The sequence below is a fragment of the Eublepharis macularius genome, chromosome 14 (assembly GCF_028583425.1).
Source record: "Eublepharis macularius isolate TG4126 chromosome 14, MPM_Emac_v1.0, whole genome shotgun sequence".
In the NCBI taxonomy this organism is placed as follows: domain Eukaryota; kingdom Metazoa; phylum Chordata; class Lepidosauria; order Squamata; family Eublepharidae; genus Eublepharis; species Eublepharis macularius.
Window position 1 is genome coordinate 51,934,679 of NC_072803.1, and position 22,030 is coordinate 51,956,708.

The 22,030-nt window shown below is 45.0% G+C and overlaps 1 protein-coding gene across 1 annotated transcript in view; it reads right to left on the reverse strand.

Moving 5' to 3' along the window:
* The window catches only part of ASTN2 (astrotactin 2), an 804,644-nt gene that overhangs the window by 276,798 nt on the left and 505,816 nt on the right, over nt 1-22,030 (reverse strand). The window contains exon 14 of the mRNA XM_054997263.1: nt 3,670-3,836. Coding sequence (XP_054853238.1) covers nt 3,670-3,836 — 167 coding nt within the window. The remainder of the gene's footprint in view (nt 1-3,669; nt 3,837-22,030) is intronic.

A 22,030-nucleotide genomic window follows, 5' to 3' on the forward strand; every position in this document is an offset into this window, starting at 1 on the left:
CAGGGTTGTTGTGAGGATAACATGATCCAAGGAGGGATGTATGTTTGTGCTCAGCAATTTGGAGGAAGGCGGGAAGGGCATCAGGTAGATGGTTTTTATATTAGATTTTTACCCAAAGCAAGATGCTCAGTGGACTGTGAGGATACTGGAGAGAGGTACAGATTGCTCAATGCCCTCTGACTCACAAAACTGCCAGAACTGAAATATGGAGACCCGGTGTAAAAAGATGCTCGGAAATATACTAAGCCAGGTCAGACAGCATTCCTGGGTTCCCAGGTCCATAATAATAATAGAAATACATATGGACTCTTTTAAAATTAAAACAAAATAAAACAGGATAATCCATGGAAATTAAAAAGCAAATTATGATCAAAGGAAGAATTTCAGCTCAACAAACATTTTATCTTGTTGCCACAGGATGCTGCTCTCTTAAGTATTAACATAACTTTAAAATAACAATAATAACAGCAGCAACAATAACAGCAGGGACAAAATGAGATGCCTTCACAAACAATATTTCTCTTCCTATTCAGGGACAGGAACAAAAAAAACCCAGATGCTTTGGCTCTGAATTTAGTTGGATGGCTCATCACAAGAAAGACCGCTGTTAGGTATACAGCTGGCCTGATGGCATAGCCATTCTATCAACACATTAGGTTGACCTCAGTTATTTTCCTTGTTGGACTGGAAAGCAGAACTTTGATTACTGTGTGCTTCAGTTCCGCTTATTGGATTCATTGCTCATCCTGTAGAATGTAGTTTACTCTTTACTTATTCTTCACTATTCTGAGCAATAGAGCCATAAAAAAGCAGTTGATGAACCCGAAGCCCCAGGGACTCGTGAAGGGCTGGGACGCAGCAAGATCTCTGCTGTTGGAGCACCTGGATGTGTCAGGAATTGACAGATGTTCCTCAAAGTTACTTTTAGGAATTTGCTTCTTCACTAAACAAATCCACAGTATGCATTCCCTTGAAGGTCAAAGTGGTGCTGAGACCACAGTGACTGCCACATGACAAAAATGCATATAGCTGGGAGGGGGAGGACTTTGTGGAGGGGGATGACTTTGAGGAAGAGGCCAAATCGCTTAATGCCCCTCTGACTCACAAAACTGTCAGGGACTGAAATACAGTGATCCGATGTCAAGAAATGTTCCAAAACATCCTTCCTGTATCAGTATATAGGGTGCCACTTGCATCCTTTGCCAGAAAGGCTTTGATCCCCAAAGTGTGACAAAACCTAGAATTCGTATTGCATAAAAGCCAGGGGCAAGCCACATGTAGGCATGCGCCATTCCAACAGCTGTGCTGCTATTTCTTCTGGCAGTAAGACCTCAGGGTAACAAAGCATGAAGGACTAGGGCATGCAGAAGTAGCCTTCAGATGAAGCAAGACAACAGGGGACAGCAACATGCTTGAAGTGCAACACCCAGCGCTAATGTTGTGTCCAGGACCAGCTCTCTCCTCCCCAGAAGACAGCCATTCAGCCTCTACCTTACTCTGTTGGCTGAAGACTCAGAGGAGCTGCCAGTGGCACAGAGAGAGGGGAAGATGGCAGCGGTGCCTCCTAATCATCACTCCCACGTGTCACCTGGCTCACACCTCACCATCACAAACCCAGTTAATGCCAGAATGATCAAAATTCTGCAAGAACCTAAACATATCCACAAAACAGATCTGTCAGACCACTGTTGTGGATGTGCGTGTACACTAACCCTGCTCAACGTTTGTGTTTCTAAATTAATGCAGCTTCCATAGGGGGTACTTTGGAGGAGAGAAATGAGATGAGGATCGGTAACTGGATCTTTGTCCAGATCACCTCCTTGCAGAGCTATATAAAAAGGCCATTCCGTTGGAGGGTTGTGTTACAAGCAATCGCTACATTGGTAAGACTGTGAGAGCCATTGCAGTGAAATGGATTGGATGTTTGGGTTGGGAGGCAGGAGCCAAAGGACTTGTTCCTGCTTGACTAAACTAGACAAGACCGTGCCCCCCAAGTCCACCTGGGGATGTGCCATAATTTTGAAACAGCGAGTTTTGTCCAGACAGCCACATTCCAAGCTACCAAGTAAGGGCCAAACGAGATGATTCCTCTTGGGGGGCCCAACCATTTTGAAGCAGTGGGTTCTCCTTTTAATAGCAACAGTAGGAGCCTGATTTTGGTCAAGAGACCATTGCAATGCAGGGAGAGGAGGGGCTCCAGACTTCCCCCTCTGCCATTTTTTCTGATCAGAAAGGGTGCTGGGGGGAATTATTTGCCAACTTGTCCCCCTGGGACATTTTAGCTCAAAAAATTGAAAGACAGTGTAGCAGCCTGTTCTCCCCCACATCACGCTGGTCCCCTCCAAAATCAGTCCCCCGCAGGACTGTTCAAATGAGTTTCCCAGTGGGAACCCACTACTTCAAAATGGAGGCGTGTCCCCAGGGCTACTTAGTAGCTTGGACTGTAACTCTAGGCAAAACTTAGCTTGCAAGTTTTGCTGTGAAGGGAACAAGAGGTAAGGATAGAGTGGAATCTGTCCAAGAGCTCAGCAGTTGAACTCAAAGTTTGCATTCCTGCAATGGAGTATTTGGGTAGCACAAAGGCAGAAAGTGGAAAGGAACTCCTGTTTTATGTATGGCACCAAGAAGGCAAAAACTGGGCTGTGAAGCAATTCAGACGTGGCCTTTGGCATGAACGCCACATGTGTCCTCTCTCTTGTCCCATCACATGTATTACTACTAAACTACCTGTAAAATGCTTTCAACTCCTTGAAGTCTGAGTGCATGCACACACATGCTTGAATTTCTATCATATGTCTACATAATCTAATCTAATAAAAACAGCTTGACTGTACTCTGGATAAAAATGGCTCTGGTTTGGTTCTTCTTCAGGCATATTGTTACTTTCATTTGATGGCTGCTTCCTCATTTTTCTCAGTTTTTGTTAGCTCAATTTTTGATGTCACCCACCTACAGATAATATAGCGTTGGGGAAAGTGGGATACAAATATATTCAACAGTGTGATTATGCACCAACAAGCTAACATCTAGCCACTGCACCATTACTGGGTGTGTATTTCACTGCAAAGAGTCTGTCCCATTAAACAATCTATCCTATAAAGCACAACCTACCATATGGTAACACTGCCCACAACAGACCAATATGGTCAAAGCTGAAGGAATTATTTAGAAGTGTCTTTCCTTCCTTTACCAGTCCACCCCACCCTCCATTATCTGGTGAGGGTGTTTTTGTGTAGCTGAGGGATCCATTTTCAATCATGCAATGTCAAGATGGTTTAAACAGAAAGATCCAGAGGAGTTAGCCGTGTTAGCCTGTAGTTGCAAAATAGTAAAGAGTCCAGTAGCAGCTTTAAGACTAACCAACTTTATCCTAGCATAAGCTTTTGAGAACCACAGGCATTTTTGTCAGATGCATCCGATGAAGAGAGCTGTGATTCTTGAAAGCTTATGTTACAATAAAGTTGGTTTGCCTAAACAGAACGAGCAGCCCAAATAGCCCAATCTTGTTAGAGCTCAGAAGCTAAGCAGGGTCAGTCATGGTTCGTACTTGGATGGGAGACAGCCAAGGAAGACTGGGGTTGCTACGAAGGCAATAGCAAACCACCTCTGCTCATCTATTGCCTGGAACACCTTGTAGACCTGTCTGAAGTCAGAGCCCCAGGTTCTTACCCGCAGAACATGTAGATGGTGCTGGACAGAGGGTCTGATGGGAGAGGAAGAGTCTGCTGGAGACAGAGCTGCTCACAACCACCATTGAAGCCATCGGAACAATCAATCCCTTTGGAGTAGTCATAGCAGCCAGTGCCATCCTTCATGGGCCTCAACTCTTCAGGGCACTGCATTGAGAGAGGGGAGGGAGATGAAGTCAAAACCCTTTCTCCCCATGGCATTCTTTTCACCAGGACTTCTGTCCATATGTATTTACACACCAAGACCGATATATATCCCATCTCTCAACTTGAAGACCTCCAGAGTGGCTATGGATCAAAATGGGTAGCCGTGTTAGTCGGTCTGTAGCAGCAGAAAAGAGCAAGAGTCCAGTAGCACCTATAAAACATTTAGCAGCTGCACAGGTGGTTGCCAGAGCACCAGTCATGGCTCATATAACACCTATCCTCCGTAAGCTGCACTGGTTACCGGTGGAGTACCGGGTCCGGTTCAAGGTTTTGGTGCTGACCTATAAAGCCCTATGCGGACTGGGCCCAGCATACCTTTGGGACTGCCTCTCCCCATATATTCCCCAGAGGTTGCTTCGATCAGCCACTAAGCACTTGCTGATGGTCCCTGGCCTCAGGGAGGTCTGCCTGGCCTCTACCAGAGCCAGGGCCTTTTCGGTCCTGGCTCCGACCTGGTGGAACTCCCTGTCTGAGGAAACTAGGGCCTGCATTTGTTATCTTTCCGCCGGGCCTGCAAGATGGAGATGTTCCACCAAGCATTTGGTGGGGGCTAGGCTGTCCTCTCGCCGGCCACACCACTGAAGACCTTCCACCACCCATGCAGGAAAATGCTGTATTTTAATATTTTATACCCGCCAATTTTAATTGTTATGATATAATGTTTTAATGTTTTTATAATGTTTTTATTGTTTTAAACTGTTGTTAAACTGCCCTGAGCCTGTCTGACGGTCTAGAAATGTGATAAAATAAATAAATAAATAACAGTTGTGGTAGGGGATCTGAAGAAGTGAGCTGTGACTCAGCCCTACCACAAATTTTGTTAGTCTTACAGATGCTACTGGACTCTTGCTCTTTTCTACTGCTAAAGTTGCTACATTTTAAGTTAACACAGAGACAGCACAACACAGAGATCATCTAAGAACAATTACAAATACCAAAATTGGCAATATAACATATACAGCATTATTACTGTAGGAAGGTTGTTTAACCGTTACGTTGCATCTTGAACAGTAAGCAAAATTTATTTATTTTTATTTATTTATATCATATTTGTATTCCGCCCTCCCCGCAAGTGGGCTCAGGGTGGATAACAACCTTAAAATCATTTAAAAACGTTCCATATTAAAACATTAAAACATCATATAAAAATAGCAGCACTCTTTTGCCTGGTGGCAGCAATACAACTAATAACCAATGATACAGCAGTACAACTAGATGTAGCAGCACAGTAACAGCAGCTGAAAAACAAACAGTGGTGGGCAACTTTCACAGGGAGGGGGGCAGATGTTGCATCCTCCGGCCAGTGGAGGCCCAACCTCAGTCATGAGCCGGGCGGAACAACTCTGTCTTACAGTTAAGATATAGTTAAGGTCCCAGCAGATGCCGTCTCCTCCATTTCATCCTTTATACTGTAAGCAGTCGGCCCGGCCTCCACCATCTTTTATAGTCATTTAACATGGCTACCTGTGATATAAAGTCACAAGGCCCCTGAAATTAAAATGGCAGTTTGGATTGCAGCCGGGGGAATCCCAGCTAAGTTGCTGAGTCCCGCCTGGGAGACCCAGGCATGAATGGAATGCCACATGTAAATCCAGAGAGACTAGCGGTGCTTAGTTTACAGGCTCCCCAAGCCCTGTAAAGGAATTCAGCGCAACAAAGGCCTCTCAGAGTCACTCCCACTTAACACATTCCTTTCCCTCCTTCCGTGGTGAGATCTCCTGTCCATGATTGAGGAGAAAATCAACTAGCATTCATAAGTATTTATAATTCATTCCTGGAAAGGTACATTCCCCAACTAAATTCATCAACTTAGCTCCAGTGGACTTCATCAGCAAACTGCCCCTTTGTGCAGTGCCAGAACAAATGTTGCATTCCCTTTCACACGCTCGGCAGCTAGCAATCAAGGTAATCAAACCTTTTGTTACTCCCAGGAACTGACAGTTGGAATCTTTGTTCCAATGGCCATGTAGGATCTCAGGGCACATTTTACCCTACAAAAGTGGTGCCCTGGCCCCATTCAAATTGTACACACTTACTGGATCCGAAGCGCTGTTCCCTTAAGGTTTGCCCTAAGCCTCTTGCCTTCCTGGCTGAGAATGCTGGCATTTGAAGCTGCCCTCTTCCCCGTGGACTGAACTACTCATCAGGATAGGTAGATATACTTTGCCCTCCCTCACTCTATTCCAACTTCTGCCTAGCTAACTAGGACTCTGTGTGTGCAACCATTTTTACTATTTACGCGGTGTGTATGTGCATACATTTTCCTCTTTCAATAAAATATTGCTCTTTGAAATTTAAGCACCATCCTCGTTTGCTATTTTGGGAAGGGACCCCGTAGACATTGATGAAAAAGATCCCGTAGTTACCGGCTTCCTTGCTTGCTAATTCCCCGAACAATTCTCTTACTCACAAAGAGACCAATTCAAGTAACAATACTAGATCACCAACCAACAGACTGAGGATTAGCAGTGAGGTGAGTGAAGCATCTCCCATTAATCCTGCCTCTGCTTTCAATTGTTATTCATTGGACCTGCTAGTAGAACAACCAGAACTGGGGAACTCCCAGGTATCTGAATTCTGCACATGCCCACACCATGTGAAAAGGCAATCCTTATTAATTAAGGACAGCCAGCAGCACATCAACAATCACCTAAATGCAGAAGAAGAGTAGAGCTTGATTCCTCCTGAGATTCCAACTGGGCAAATAGTTGAAGGATAGCTCAAGTCATATGGATTTTTGCTGTTTCACTGTTGTTAGGTACAGACCACAGCTGCATGACCACAGTATCTTAGCTGACCATCCTTGATCAAAGTGTGTGTGTGGGGGGGGGGATGTTTCAGAAGCCTATTGCATAACTGAATTAGAGGGACCAAAACCAGAGATGCAAATTGCTAGAGCATGGTTGGAAGGCACCTGATTAGGGCTTCCAGTCCCCCAGCGGAGACAGAGGATCCCCAGCTCCCAGGAGTGACATTATTGGGCAGGACCCAGAAGTGCTCCTGGGCATCAGACCTAGCCAATTCAGCTTGTTTGGTGGCACAAATTGGCCCGGTGCAAAGCCCAGGAGAATTCCTGGGGCCTGTATGATGACATCACTCCCAGAAGTGATGTCATTGCACTGTGTCTGGAGTGCTACCAGGCTTCGAGCTCAGCCAATTCAGCCCGTATGGGGGCCCAAGAAGCCCAGGAGCACTCACAGGGCCTGCGCGATAACACCACTCCTGGAAGTGATCCCATCTTGCTGGGAGCACGCATGTGAGGATGCCCTACTGGTAAGTGCCAGGTCCGCCCCTCCCGCTGGGAGGGTAAAGAGACCAGGCAACCTTACACCTAATCCAGGCCTTTGGTGAAACTAAGCAGATCTGGGCTTGAACAGTGAGAGCCTGTAAACTAAGCCTATGCTGCCTTGAGTTGTATGGGGGAAAGGTGCGCCATAAATGTAATTGAATTAACATTGTCTTCACGGAACATAACTATGATTTATAGCCTGTAGTTATGATCACTCCTGTAGAACTTCCAGTGGTTGTGTACTTGTGCACTGCCCAAAGAACAGCTGCAACACGTTGATAGAGCCATCTGATTTTGAATGTTTTCTTTCGTTCATTACCCTTTTATTCCAACCTTCCAAGGAGGTCAGGCCACTGTACATAATCCCCTCACATAGACCCCTCTCTTCTTTTAGACTGGGACAGAGTAACTGGCCCAAACTCACCCAGTGGCTTCATAGCTCAGTGTGGACTTGAACCCAGGTTTCCCAGATCCCAGTCTAACACTCTATGCACTGCATCACACTGCTTCACATTGCCATTATGTCTAGGACATAATAATGACATGCCTTAGAGATGAAAATCAAGGTACTAGCCCTCTTGAAAGGCAGCGTTGAAAATCTACGCAGGTTCTGCTCTCTCTGTTTTTACAAAGGGCCAGGAGTTTCACAGGCAAATAGGAGGTGTCAAGTAGAGGCCAGCAAGTAAGGATCATTTCATCATATCCCTTCCCCCACTATTTCCTCTTCCCCCCTTTCCTGGCAGCCCCTACAGCCTCTCCTTTTCCCCTGCTTCCTCCACTTCTTCCCACCCACTAGCCTACCTGTCTTTATCTGCCCCCTTCAGCCTTCCCTCCTTCTCTTCTCCTGGCAGCCTCTCCTTCGGAAAAGTCTCACTGAATTGTGCAGTAACCACCATTGCCGGGCTAAGCCCAGCTGCAGCATGGCCTTCAACATTGGGCCAGTCACAGTTGTGTGGCTGCTGCCCAGTGCCAGGGCAAGCCAGACCCAGAGGTATGGTGGCTACTGCTAGTCCAGGCCCAATCCAGTGGTCACTGTGGCTGGGCTTATTTCCCTCTCTTCTTCCCACCTACCTTTATCTGCCTCCTCCCTCCATGGAATTCAGCTTTCTCTACTTCCCTCTTCCTGGCAGACTTTACCCAGGAAAAGGTTTGTGGGCTGTGTGGAAGCTGGTGCTAGGCCATGGTTTTGCCACGGCAGCCACCAGACCAAGTTACATAGTGGCTGCCACTGAGAGGCCGAGTTGTGTCAGTAATTATTTTTCTGGTAGTTGCCACTGGGCCTGTCTTCCTCCATCAGGGGATGTGACTGTGTAGGTGGAGGAAGAATCTTTTCCGGGGCCCTTTTGGCTTCCCACTCCACTCCTGTCCCTCTCCCTCCACGGTGCTGCTTTTCAGAAATCAAAGCATAGTAATATTGTTGTGGTCGCCTAACAAACTCAACAGCCAATGAGAGTTCTGATGGCATTTTTTCCTTAAATGGGTGGCATTTAATCCCCTGGTGTACTTCTTTAAAATTACATCTTAAGAGTTTTCTGCGAACCAGGAACTTTTTTCAGATTTGCAGACAAATCCCCCTGGTCTGTTCGTGGCTCCCATTTGCAGCTCTAGCAATCAAATTCTCGATGTCACAGTTTGGAAATAGATATATTGACAAGTGAATGACCTTACAGGGGATATCTCAATTTCCCCTCTGCCACCATGTCCTTACCTGCCCCCATAGCCTCTCTCACTTTTTCTGCTCCCTTCTCTCCTTCCCACCGAACTTTGTCTGTTCCCTGCTTTCAGTTTCCCCTCCTCCTGCCCCCACCCACCGCCAGCAGTCTTTCCTGTACGGCACAGTTGCATAGTGCCAGTTGAGCTGGACTCAGTTGCATGTTGGGGAACTTGCAAGGGCTTGTAGGAGGTACTTCACTTTTCCCTGTATTCCCTTCCCCACACTATTTCCTCTTTCACACCTCCTGGCAGCCTTCACACACTCACCTTTCCCTATGTCCTTCTCTCCTTCAACCTCACTGAAGAAAATACCTTTTATCTGCCTTCCCATCTTCATCTATATTTATTAGCTTACTTCATTTATATACTACCTTTCTCCGCAATGGAGACCTAAAGCAATTTACATCATTCTCATTACCCCTACATTATACTCACAATTACCCTGGCAGGTAGGCTAGATAGAGTGTGTGTGTGTGACTAGATCAAAGTCTCCCAGTGAGATTCCACAGCAGAGTAGCGATTGGACCTGGGTCTCCCACATCCTACTCTGAAACTCTAACCACTACACTGCATGACATTGGGGGGGGGGGCTTTTATTGAAAAGTAGCTAGCAGATGAGGCTGGGTGACTCATGCAAGTCACGTGGTGGTTGCTTCTGGATGTGGCTCCAATGAGACCCCCTCCCAAAAGCCAAAATAGCCCTGAAAAGGGTCCTCCCCCCACCTTTTACTGACAGAAACCAAGCCTGGAATAGTGGCTAAATTGTCATGATTGCCTAGCAGCAGCCACTGGGAGCATCTGGTTAAAGCTACAGGCACTCCTCTTATTATTTTGGGTTTTTAAAAACCCTCTTCTCCATATATTTGTCTGCAAACCTGGGACATTTTTAGGTGTACAGGAAGATCTGTCTTGTCTGTTTATGGCTTCAATCTCCGGATTTAAGTATCCACAGATCAGGGCCACTTGGCTATTGGTATATAAGATTATTATAACTTGGTTGACATCGCCGAGGGAAGTTATACTGAAGTCAGTGGGCTGCTGTGGATTAAGACAAGCAAGGAATCAGGATCCATATGGATCTGCTTCAACAGTCTTAAATTAGTGGATCTGCTCTCCTGGTAGTATAAACTTGATTTCTACCAGCTGGAATTTTGATCAAATTCTAACTCCCTCCTCCTTTTTAATTTCATCTTCTCTGCAATCATAGTCTCTCCCAAATGATTAAAAAGGAAAGCATTAGGCACTATCAATCAATAGTCAGCCCTTATTAAACTGCGCTCCAATTTTACCCTTATTTATTTCTACTAAGTAATGCAGAAAAGACCAGCTGCACGTTTGTCTCCGTGTGTGTATGGGGGGGGGGGGTAATGTGGCCTAAGAGCAGTTCCCAATTAAGTCTGTGTTTCGGAATTCCCGGAGGTGAGCTAAACCATAGCCAGCACCAAGATGTGTGAAGGCAAATTGTGAACATCTTCTGTATAGTACTAGAAAAACGATAACACTCTAAAAAGAAAATAAATCTGTCATGCTCATACATACTAATGCTCTGATCTGGACAGCCTAGGCAAGCCCAGTCTCATCAGATCTTGGAAGCTAAGCAGGGTCAGCCTTGAATGGGAGACCTCCAAAGAAGACCAAGGTTGCAGAACCAGGCAATGGCAAACCAATTATGTTAAGTCTTTTGCCTTGAAAAACCCAACAGGGGTCACTATAAGTCAGCTATGATTTGATGGTAATTTCCACCACCGCATACATACTAATAAACTCAGGAGATCCCTGCTCCAGCTTGTTGTCCAGAGAACTTCTTTGAACATAGATCCAGAGGAGTTAGCTGTGTTAGTTTGTAGTTGCAAAACAGTAAAGAGTCCAGTAGCACCTTTAAGACAAACCAACTTTATTGTAGCGTAAGCTTTCGAGAGCCACATGCATGCATCTGACGAAGAGAGCTGTGGTTCTTGAAAGCTTCTGCTACATTAAAGTTGGTTCGTCTTAAAGGTGCTACTGGACTCTTTACTATTTTACCATTGAAGAATGACTCTAAGAGGCCTTTGCACAGCATTATTTCCCAACCCTGCCACACAATCTCTTTTCAGTGGGGATTGAACTGGCAGAGGGAAGACTTTGAAAGGAGGGGACACAGGAACAGCTTGGAAGTCACTGTAAGCATTGAAAGAGCCGCATGACATGGCCTGAATCATGCAAGGTTCAGAGAGAATACACAGGGGGAGAGAATGCATTTGAAATACACAGGTCCAGAGAAAACGAACAACTCTTATTTTGTCCCCACTCAAATCCCACAACTTTGGTGGTAGCCTAAGTTGACAATTTGAGGTGGAAAGGATGGGCATCAGCTGAGCTTCTGATTTATCCCTTCCATTTGCTGCATCTCTGCAAGGCTGGGATGCATTAAACTTTCTAGGCTAGGAGATCAGCACAGTCCAGCTTCCAGCTGATCTCTGCAATCTGCTGGGAGTCAGCTCCTGATTCCTCCCCACTCCCACCCCCCCAAAGTACTTTGCTGGATACTGAACACATTTTCCACAGGGGATCACAAGTTGGGAGTTGGGTTCTGATAGCTACAAGCAGCCTGTTCCTGTGAATACACACAAACATACTGCAGGACTGGAGTCCAGTAGCACCTAGGGTTACCAGGTCCAAGTTGGGAAATTCCTGGAGATTTTGGGGGTGGGGCCTGGAGAGGGTGGGGTTTAGGGAGGGGAGAGGCCTCAGAATGGTATAATGCCATAGAGTTTACCCTCTAAAGCCACCATTTTCTCCAGAGGAACTGATCCGTGTCACCTGGAGATCAGTTGTCATTCCAGGAGATCTCCAGCCAACACCTGGAGGCTGGCAACCCTACCTCAAAGACCAACAAGATTTTTAGAGTGAAAGCTTTTGTGAGTCAGAGCTCCCTTCTGCACACTCTGAAAATCTTGTTGGTCTCTATAATGTCACTGGACTCAAATCCCGCCGTTCTACTGCAGACCAACATGGCTACCCACCGAAACTGACTGCAAACAGCCAAACAGCCTGTTGATGAGTCATCCGCCTGATTGCCACTGGAGAGCAGAATGGGAACCGAATCAGCAGATGCTACAGCATCCCTCTTGGTTGTTGGTTGGATTTTTGTGTGACTTTTATATATGTATATTTTAATAGTGATTTTCCTTGTTTTGTTTGTTTTAATACATATTTTAAATAAAACTGTAACCTGCCTTGAGTCCTTCTGTGGAATTAGGATAGGTAAAAAATGCCTTAAGCAAGCAAGCAAGCAGAAGTACAGAGAACCCTTTTCAGAAATAAAGCCTACTGAACTGTTTATGGTCAAGTTGCTTTCTCTGATCCATAAATGTATTATTTATTGGCTCATATTTACATCCCGTCCTCACCACAAACAGGCTCAGGGCAGCTCACAACAATAAAAAAATAATACAATTTTAAAACAGAAAACAAACCGCATGAGTTTCATATCCTGTTGTTTCAGGAAAAAAAATAACAAGACCTTCAACTGAACTGGTCTCATGGCTATTATGAGAATCAATGAGCGATCGATTAATGTATATTGAAAAGTGTCATAGATATGCTAGTAGGTAATAAAATGCACTGGCTTGAATTGTACAACTGTTGGAAAACTGCTGTGTGTGCTACTTCATGTGTCCCATTCTTCAGAAGATATGAAGTTGCCCTGAACAAAATCAGAACATTGATCCATCTCGTTCAGTATGATCTACTGGCAGCTGCTCTCCAGGGTCCACCACCCAAGATCATTTTAAAACTGGAGACACAAGGGATTGAACCCAGGATCTTCTGTCTGCAAAACACACACAGTACCACTAAGTCACGTCCTCTCCCTCATTTTACTATAAATTTGCACCGTTTAAGCTACCGTTTGTTCCTCCCACTCTGAATGTTTCATTCGGCCTCCACATCTGTCTCTGGATTTTGAACCAAAAAAAAGGGAGGGTGAGACTGATTCACCTCACTTAGTAAATTCAAACCAAAATGGGTGAGGGGGAATAGCAGGAGGACTCCTGGCAGCACTTCAGGGCCCACGGTAATATATTTATTGTTTAAATAAAACTGTATCATCGTGATTAACTTAATATCTGCAAACTATTTCGCACTTCCAAGCGCTTGATCTTTAATTGCAAGCAGTTCATCATCTCCGCGCCAAGGAATGCACGCGCCAGAAACTTTGGGGATTCTGCCAAACAGCAGGAGATTGAGAAGTAGACTGAACAAGGAGCCGGCAGACACCTGCAATGGCAGACATGCTGGAGGGTGGGTAGGCATGGAAAGTAGGGAGCTTTGTTCCCTTGTGTAACACCAACACTGGCGTGGCCTACTGGTTCTGCAGGACAGGAGGGGAGGGCCATTACCTCTCCACTTGCACGGCCTGCATTATTTGGAATCAGGCTTCAGTGTGGTACTCAGCTACTCAATCGTTTCCCCCAGCTGAGAAAATAACCATTTGACTCAAGTCTAGGAAAACTGTAACATGACTCGCTTTTCTGCTCCCTGAATTGGCAATTTGTATCTGCATCTCGACTGGTCAACAACAGTTCCCAACAAACACACACAAATGCATGAATCAATTATATGAGCCTGAAGTTGCCTGATTCTGAGTCAGGTCATTGGTCTGTCTAAGCTCACTACTGTCTACTCTGATCAGCAGTAGGTCTCAAGGGTTTCAGAGTGGAATGGCAAGAGAGGAATTACACGAGGATGCGTACATGAAAGGAGTTGCAATGTTAGCCTGGAAACGGAGTTTTAAAAGACAGATCGGAAGGCTTTGCCAATTTCCCCTCTCTACAGAACAACAAAGATAGATGCTCAGAGGGTTTGATTATTTCCTCTTCACCTCCTAGAAGGGGAGGTGAAACTGACAGAGCCTTTAGGAGGTGAAGGGGAAATTAACAAACCCTCTGAGGAGTAATCTTTGCTGACTCTGTAGAGAGGAGAAATTGACAACGCTTTCCAATTTGTCTTTTAAAACTCAGCTTCCTGGCTAACATTGCAACTCCCTTCACATGCACGTCCGTGTGTAATTTGTCTCTCATAGTTTAGCTCTCAGACACACCTGAGATTATTTCAATTGGAGAGACGCCAGAGACTGAACCCCAAAACACACCCCACCCTTAAACTCTCTTCTCCTGTCTACCACCCAGCTTTGTCTTGATCCTGATGCCCTTCTACATTCACTCTTCATAGCTTACTCATCTGCCTATCCAGTAAGTAACTTCCCCAAGTGCCAGCCAAAGCCACAAGAGAACCAACAGCTTTCAGTCGTCTTCTGAAACGTTGCTTTGCTTCTGTGATGTCTTTGTAGTACAGTTTCTTGTGGAGACATTGACGTAGACAGTCCTCAAGGCCAGCACAGGCTGTTTTTGCATGCCTGCCACGGCTCCTGGGTGCGTGCCAAGTGAACACCCTAATGCCCATTTCCTGAGAGAGCCCAAAGAATCCTACCAGCTATTGCTCACATTGATCAGTCTGCCTTGAGCAGCAGAGAAGCAATAATTACCGTGAGTTTTAATCAATCCTGCTGCAATTCAGCTGCAGTTCAATTTGTGATCTGCCTCTCTGGTGACACAAGGCGGGAGGCAGGCCTGGAAATTATTAGAAAATCAATAGCCACCTTGGCCAATAATTCTTTCTGGATAATCGTGGGCAATGTGTCCCTAGTCAATACACCCCCACAGCAGCTTTCTCCTGGATGGCTGGTATGTGGTACAGAGGACAGTTTCACACACATTATTCATTCAAAAGGTAACCAGATGCTAAAATGTGTGTGGTGGGGACAGAAGTCTGAACAAATGCTTAATGTAAGACAAAGCAAGGGAGGGGAAGGCAGCAGCACATATCCAGCCATGCAGGTCTTCCAACAGAATAGAATTTTCATCTGCAGAAGAGGGAATTCTGATTCCTGCTAATTCTCTCTTTATTTTTATTGTATCATATTAGGGTTGAATTGAGCTTGAAATTTTCCAACTGTTGACCTGGTCCAAATAGTTCTTCAGAATTGCTATCTCAAGAGCTGTGTGTTCAGCAAAGTTTGTCTCTCTAACCTACACCTTCTACAGTCACCCAGCGCTGAGGGAAACCTATCTAATTTGGTGAAGAATTTTTTTTTAAAGCTTACTCAAGGTGGCTCCAACCACATGAGGAAGAGTTTGGTAGCAATCATGCATCCTTACACCCTCTTCCCTGGGATTCCCAGAGAATTGAGGGGGATGCTCTACTGTGTGGGCTAAAGCTAGAGACACAACTGCCTCTCTATGCGGTCAGATCTATCACACAGGAAGTCTAAAAACAATCATTGTACAGTAAGTGGTTATCTGCACTTTGTCCTGCCTTGTCCTCCTTGATCATCTCCCTGTCTTTGGCTTCCCCCTCCCACCATGCTGTTGTGGAAAACATGGATCCCAGCATCAACACCTGGCAAAGCAGGCCAGCTTCCAAGACCCACATGTATCTGAAACAGAACACCAGATTTGGTACTATCCCTAATCTCCAACTGTTCTCCTAGAAATAAATTTTTAAAAGAGGTGACTGGTGAAGATACAGCAGTAAAAAAAATGTCTCCCTCCACCCAGTTTAAAAACAATGCACAAGCAAAGTGAACAGTCCACTGGTGAGGGGAAAGTGAGCTAGAGGAAGCTGATTCATATTTAGTATTATTCATGAAGAGGAGATTGTCAAAAACAATGACTACCAAAAGAGAGTGAAGTTCTATCAGAGAAGAAAAAGTAGTTCAAAAAGCAGCAAAGACAAAGGAAATCAGGGGCTGTTTCTCTAAGCAAGCACAAGTAATGTGAAACAAATGACCAACACTTTTTAAAATAAAGTCTGTGTTCACACACTTAAGCCCCCAAAGATAAGGTTGCCAGGTCCCCTTACCCTCCTGGCAGGAGGGTGGAGACCTGGCACTCCTCTTTGTTGCTGTCTTCATGCATGCCAAAGTGTGGGAGCGCTCCTGAGGCTGTGATGACATCATTTCCTAGAAGGGACGTTTACTGCGCAGGGCCCAGGAGTTCTGTGCTTCACAGCAGGCCAATTTGGGCCTCAAAGGGGCCCAAACGTTTAGGGACCAAATCAGCCCGCTGCAAAGCGCTCCTGGGCCCTGCGTGATGATGTCACTCCCAAGAATTATGGCATCACACCATCCCAGGAATGCCCCCAGGAGGCCTGTTACCTGCACCCCCCCCCGGCCAGGTGAGTAGTGACTGGGGGTGGACGGGGGGAGCAGGGGACCTGGCAGACCTACCTAAAGAAAATGGAGCACTGCTCAATAATAGAGAGAGGGTGAAGGGCAGAATGTGCATATGAGTTCCTGCATGAATGTCAAATTGTGTGTATGTGTTTGGGGAGGGGTGCCTCAAGCATCAGACTATCGAGAGCCAATAGAATATCTAATGGTTAAGCTACAAGCAGATTTTCTAAAACTTTCAGAAGCTGCCTCCCTCCTCTTCTGGAGTATTTGTATATGTTGGCTTGTTCCGTACAAGCTCCAAACGTTGGTTCTAGAATTTAGAAAAACTGCGTATCTTTGTGTCCCTGGAACAGGGTGTAAGTACGTGCGTGCATCTCAAGCACGATCTTTCATTGCTATCTTGACCCTGGAAGAAAAGAGGATTTTTTTTTTAAAGCAGAGCAAATGGCTTGTTTTTTGTCTCTGCAGTCTGCATCACACACACAGATTAGATGTGCTGAATAAGAAGGAGTTATTTCTTACTTGCCTAGTTTTTGGAGCAGAACAACCATTTTAAGGGACATTCATGAAGGTCATGTTAAAAACAGAACCGTAGAATCCCAGAGTCTCCCCAGACCACACAAGCTATATTTAGCAATATCTTCTCATTAACTCTGTGGGCATGAAAGACTTTTAGGGTAGACTGACAGTCCCAAATAATGACGATGATGATTCTCCTGCACCGTATTATTATCTGACCTAAGGTTCATTCCCCTCTAGAATACACAGAGCGCTTCAATTTCAACATTTGTTAAGCAGAGTCTCTCCCCACCCCTATCCCAATATGGGTTTGTGCCTTCTAAACACATTTGTTCTTCCGTAAAAGACAATGACAATATAGCTGACTCGGGGAAAAATCAATCCTTACTGTGCTGAGATGTCCACCAAAGGATAACTGAAAAGCTTACACATATTTGTCAAGTGTCAAATAAATAAACCAGTAGTTAATTCAGTGAAATGGTTTCACTGGAGGACAAAAAAAGGCTCTCTCTCTCTGTCTCTCTCTTTTGAGTTGGCGGCACTGTAGTTAGCTTGAAAACAGCTAATGAGGCATTTTCATAAGATCGGCCACAGGCTTTGCACCAGATGCACTCACCACAGGCCACAGTGCAAAAATGATGGTTAAGGAGACGACTGGGCAAGAAAGACTGAAAGCAATTATTGTAGATTGTTACCAGGAAATGAACAGCCATTTTCTGCCCATGCACCAGCTTGCACAGTGTCCACAGCCTGTGATGGCAAAATCCATGGATAATTACGTGCCTTTTAGATGTTTGACAGCCAGTGTGTAGTGCAAGTGCTGCATAAGCAGTGAGGGGACCTGGGTTCAAATCCCCAGCCACAGAAACCCATTGGGTGACTTCAAGGCACTCGCTTTCTGGCAGCTGAAGCCACCTTACAGGGTTGTTGTATAGATACACCGAAGAGAGGAGACCCATGTACTCCACTTTGTGCCTTTTGAAGGAAGGGCAGGATACAAATGCAATGGATGGGTGTTATTATTTCTTACTTAGAATATTCCCCACTTTTATCCCAGACACAAAGCATCTTACAGCCATTTTTTAAAAAATACAATTTAAATGAAACAAACAAACAAAAGCAACCAACTTCCATCTTGGGCCAGTTTTGCATCCGATGGGCTCTACGAAAGTCAAAGGACACAGGTTAAGAATCCTTTGCCTTGCTCCCAAGGCCTCGTGCCTCTGACCATACCCTAACTTTATACCTAAAGACAGGATGAACAAACAAACACTTAGTTTAAATGTTACAGCTGGCAACAAAGTTCCTCCCAATTTGTCCTCACTACCCCCTGCTTAGTCCGTGAGCCATTTCTTGGAAGAAAGGGCTTTTCCACATTGTTGTTGTTGTTGTTCCAGCTTGGCTTTGTAACTGCATCGGGTTTTCTCCTCCTTTACACATAAGTATCATTAGTCAGTCATTGCTCTACTGGTTTTTCTTTTTTTTTCCTGTTTTTTTCAAAACATCTGGAACAAAACATGGGCGGAATGCGGGAAGGTGGGAAAGATGGAATGGGAGAGCAATGGTTGGCAAACAATACTGTGGGTAAAGGGGGGGGGAAACACAATGCAGCAAGAACTCAGTGCTGCAAAATCTAAAATTAAAATGACCCAACTATGTTGGGCTCACTGTCATGTATGCCTGCCTGCAGTACATGCCATGTGTATGTTATATGCAACCTGTTGGTCCTCTGACCCTAGGCAGAGTTCTGAGTACCATTCCATGCCTGTTATTTGGAAGCTCAGTGTGTTATCTCTGCTTTGAAGTTAAACACTTCGCTTCTGCAGCCAACAGCCTTGAGACCAGATGCAGCCAGTCTGAAATGTATCTTCCATGAGAACACGGATGATTTCATTCCCAATTTGCTATTGTTGATTGTAGTAGTCTAAACTCTAATACTTTTGTCTCTGGCATTCCCGCCAGAATTCCAACGAGCTACTAACCTGGGGGTGGGACATTAATCTATAACTAACCATGCTTTCTCTCAATACGTCACTTCTGCCAGTTCCACTGTCTGAGCACCTTGAACCTGATAGATCTCTAATAAAAGTTACTTCAACCAATTCACCTGTGTGATTGCTGTGGAGAACTTAGGGATCTACCTGCCAAGGACTGACACTCACTGTGTTGGCCTCTTCCAGAGAATCAACATGGCAGCATGCTGATTCCACAGGAAAGACCCATGGAATAGGGCCTCACACACGTAGTTGGGCCTAAATATTCTCCCACTGGTGCAGAATCTACTCATAGATAAGATATTAGGACACGGCTGGTAGAACATCCAAAGGGCATTCCGGTGGCTGCCATTTGGGCTGTCTGGAAACATAGGCAGTATCCACAGACATTTGCTCTTGCAATTTTTTCCTCAGGTCCTCTGGCAGATAGCGAAGAATATACTGACTGGGCCAAAGATTGCCAAATGCAACTGAAAATGGACTGGGGAAATGACAGACTTTGAAGGTGAGATTAAAGGAACCATAACGTGAAACACACTGACTTGGGCCATTTGCTCAAGAAAATGAATGTTCAGACTACTGCCTGTTTATTTCCACTTCTTCTAGCAGGTACAAAGCTCATTAACAGCAAGGTCAGGTTTTTTGGGGGGGAAGGTCCCCCCTTTTTGGAACATCTGAAATGCCTCATTACTGACACCCTTCATAACTCTCAAAAGAAATAAGTGAGCTAAATTGCCTAAGAGGCTATGTTTTCTTATTATGAAGCTCAGCTCCTTTCTTCATTATTATACTTGAAAAAGAATATTTAATAGACGGTTTCTGCTGAGAGCAAATTGCTGCCTTTTCAGATATTCTATTGCATCTTCTAAATATTAGCAACTACTTTGTCAGCAGCGTTTAATAAAGGTACGGCAGAGATGCTCCTGGCATTTCAAAACTAGATGGCAATGACGACGAGAGGAGAAGCAGCAAGCAACTTTGCAGAGGGGAGCTGTAGCAGCCCCTCTGAAAAAGGAAGCTGTAGCAGCTTCTCTTAAACAGAAACAATGAGGTAAGTAAATGGTATTAAACAGCCATCACCATCTATTTGACTGCACAAAGAACACAGCTAGCTAAGAGTTGCTGACGAACTCCCCCTTCAGTACCTTGTTAACACTGGTTGTTGTGGATTTAACACTGTTAACACTGTTCATTGTCAAACAGCAACAGATGTTGTTACTGCAGATCAACTTCACTGCATAGCAAGTACTATCCTCATCCAATTGCTGGCATCCTTGCAAAACGATCCCCCAGTGAGTTTATGAAGGGCTGTAGGCAGCCAAGTGCATAAGAAGCGGAAGACAGTGGTTCCTGAGCTAGTGCCCGGGAGCTGCAGTCAAGCAGATGTGAGAGAACAAATGGAAAATGAATCTAGACAATCCTGATGGGACAGCAGTTGGGACAGCTGATGTCCCTGAAGGTACTGATTTGCCTGTCCTGGGTGAGCTAAGATTGTGTTTAGCCGATCAGTCAAAGAGTTTAGGAGAGTTCTTATTATTAATCAAAAGGGCTAGCTGAACATCTTTTGTCAATTATATCTTCTTGAATCAACTGACTTGGTCATGCTGCTCCACCCTACTATAACTTCAAGGTTGGATAACCATGAGCCAAGCCACAAGAGACGAATTACATGAGGAGGAGCACGTGAAGGGAGTCACAATGTTAGCCGGGAAGCTGAGTTTTAAAAGCGATCCGAAGGTTTTGTCAATTTCTCCTCTCTAGGGAGCTAGGGAGATGGCTGCTGGGAAGGTTTGTTAATTTCCTCTTTGCCTCCCAAAGGCTCTGTCAGTTTCACCTCCCTTTCTAGGAGGTGAAGAGGAAATAAACAAACCTTCTGAGCAGCAATCTCCCTGGCAATGTAAAAAAGAGGAAATTGACAAAGCCTTCCGATCTCTTTTAAAACTTAGCTTCCCGACTAACATTGCAACTCCTTTCACTTGCTCCTCCTCGTGTAATTCGTCTACTGTAGCTTAACTCTGTAATATGCTCTATGTGGGGCTGCCTCTGAAGACAGCTTGGAAGCCTCCACTAGAGCAGAATACGACTGCTCATCTGTTAACAGGAGCAAGACACTACGGTCATATTACTTTGGTCTTGAAAAAAAAAAAACCAGCATCACAAACAATTTGCTTCTGGGCGTAATTCAAGGTGCTGGTTGTAACCACGAAAGACTTGCACAAGCCAGAGCTACTCATCCATGTGGAAAGTCATGCCCCAGTAAAGATCGTCTTTCCTTCCAGCTCTTTCTTCCAACCACGTCCTCGGTGTAGTTCTGAACTCTTTTGTGTTGCAGCTCTCCCTGGGTAGAGTGGTCTGCCCAAGGAGGTGTGTAGAGCATCTTCTGGATGGCATGCAAGGTAAATGCTTTTTCAAAGAACGGTTGGAGAGTAGCCTGTCTTGGAGCTGCTTAGCTGGACTTTGGTATTAGCTGCAGCTTGGTATTCTTTCAGCTTTTGCAACAGAATGATGCCCTTCAATTACATGTATTTTTTTAGGAAAAAATGACTTTGCAATCTTGTAGTAGCAATATAACGTTTGATTTTTATACCGCTTTTCAGGACAACACTCACTCAGAGCAGTTTACAAAGTAAGTTATTATTATCTCCACATCAATGAGGTGGGTGGGGCTGAGAGAGCTCCTAGAAGCTGTGACTGACCAAAGGTCACCCAGCTGGCTTCATGTGGAGGAGTGGGGAATCAAACCCGATTCTACAGATTAGAGTCCCATTACTCTTACCCACTACCCCGAACTGGCTCTAAACCAGCTTGTAAAGCACTTTGAGGTTTTCTTTTTCAAGAAAGATGGGATTTCTTTAAAATAAGCACATATTGCAATATGGAAGATTCCAGAAAACTCATAGATATGTCAATACAGACATACAGTCACTCGAGAAGGAAAGTCTGAATTAAGAAACTGTTCTAAAGGGAGGTTTGGAACAAAGATGTAAGGAAGCAGAAAGACAGAGAAGAGGAAATGGGACAGAGGAGCAAGTAAGCAGGGAAAGAATGGAGAAACAGGCAGTTATGCAAGAAAATCAACTCAGAGCTTCATAAACAAGCCAGAGTACAACAGTTGGCTGAGAGAGACAGGGAGAAACACACACACACACACACACACACACACATACGGGAAGTATTTATAGCTGGAGTAGGCAGAAGCAAAGAACATCCAGCTGTGGTGAGAACGGAGCTCTACTGTGAGCTGAAAAAGTGAACCTGCCCCTTCATCTAAATAGCTACTTCAATGAACATTCCAGTGTCCAGATCACGAAGCTGAATACTGCCTGATCTCAATGCAGCAACAGGTCATCTGTAAGTCTGAGAGCCAAGCTACAAGTGACACCCGACACAGGTTGGACACTTGTCA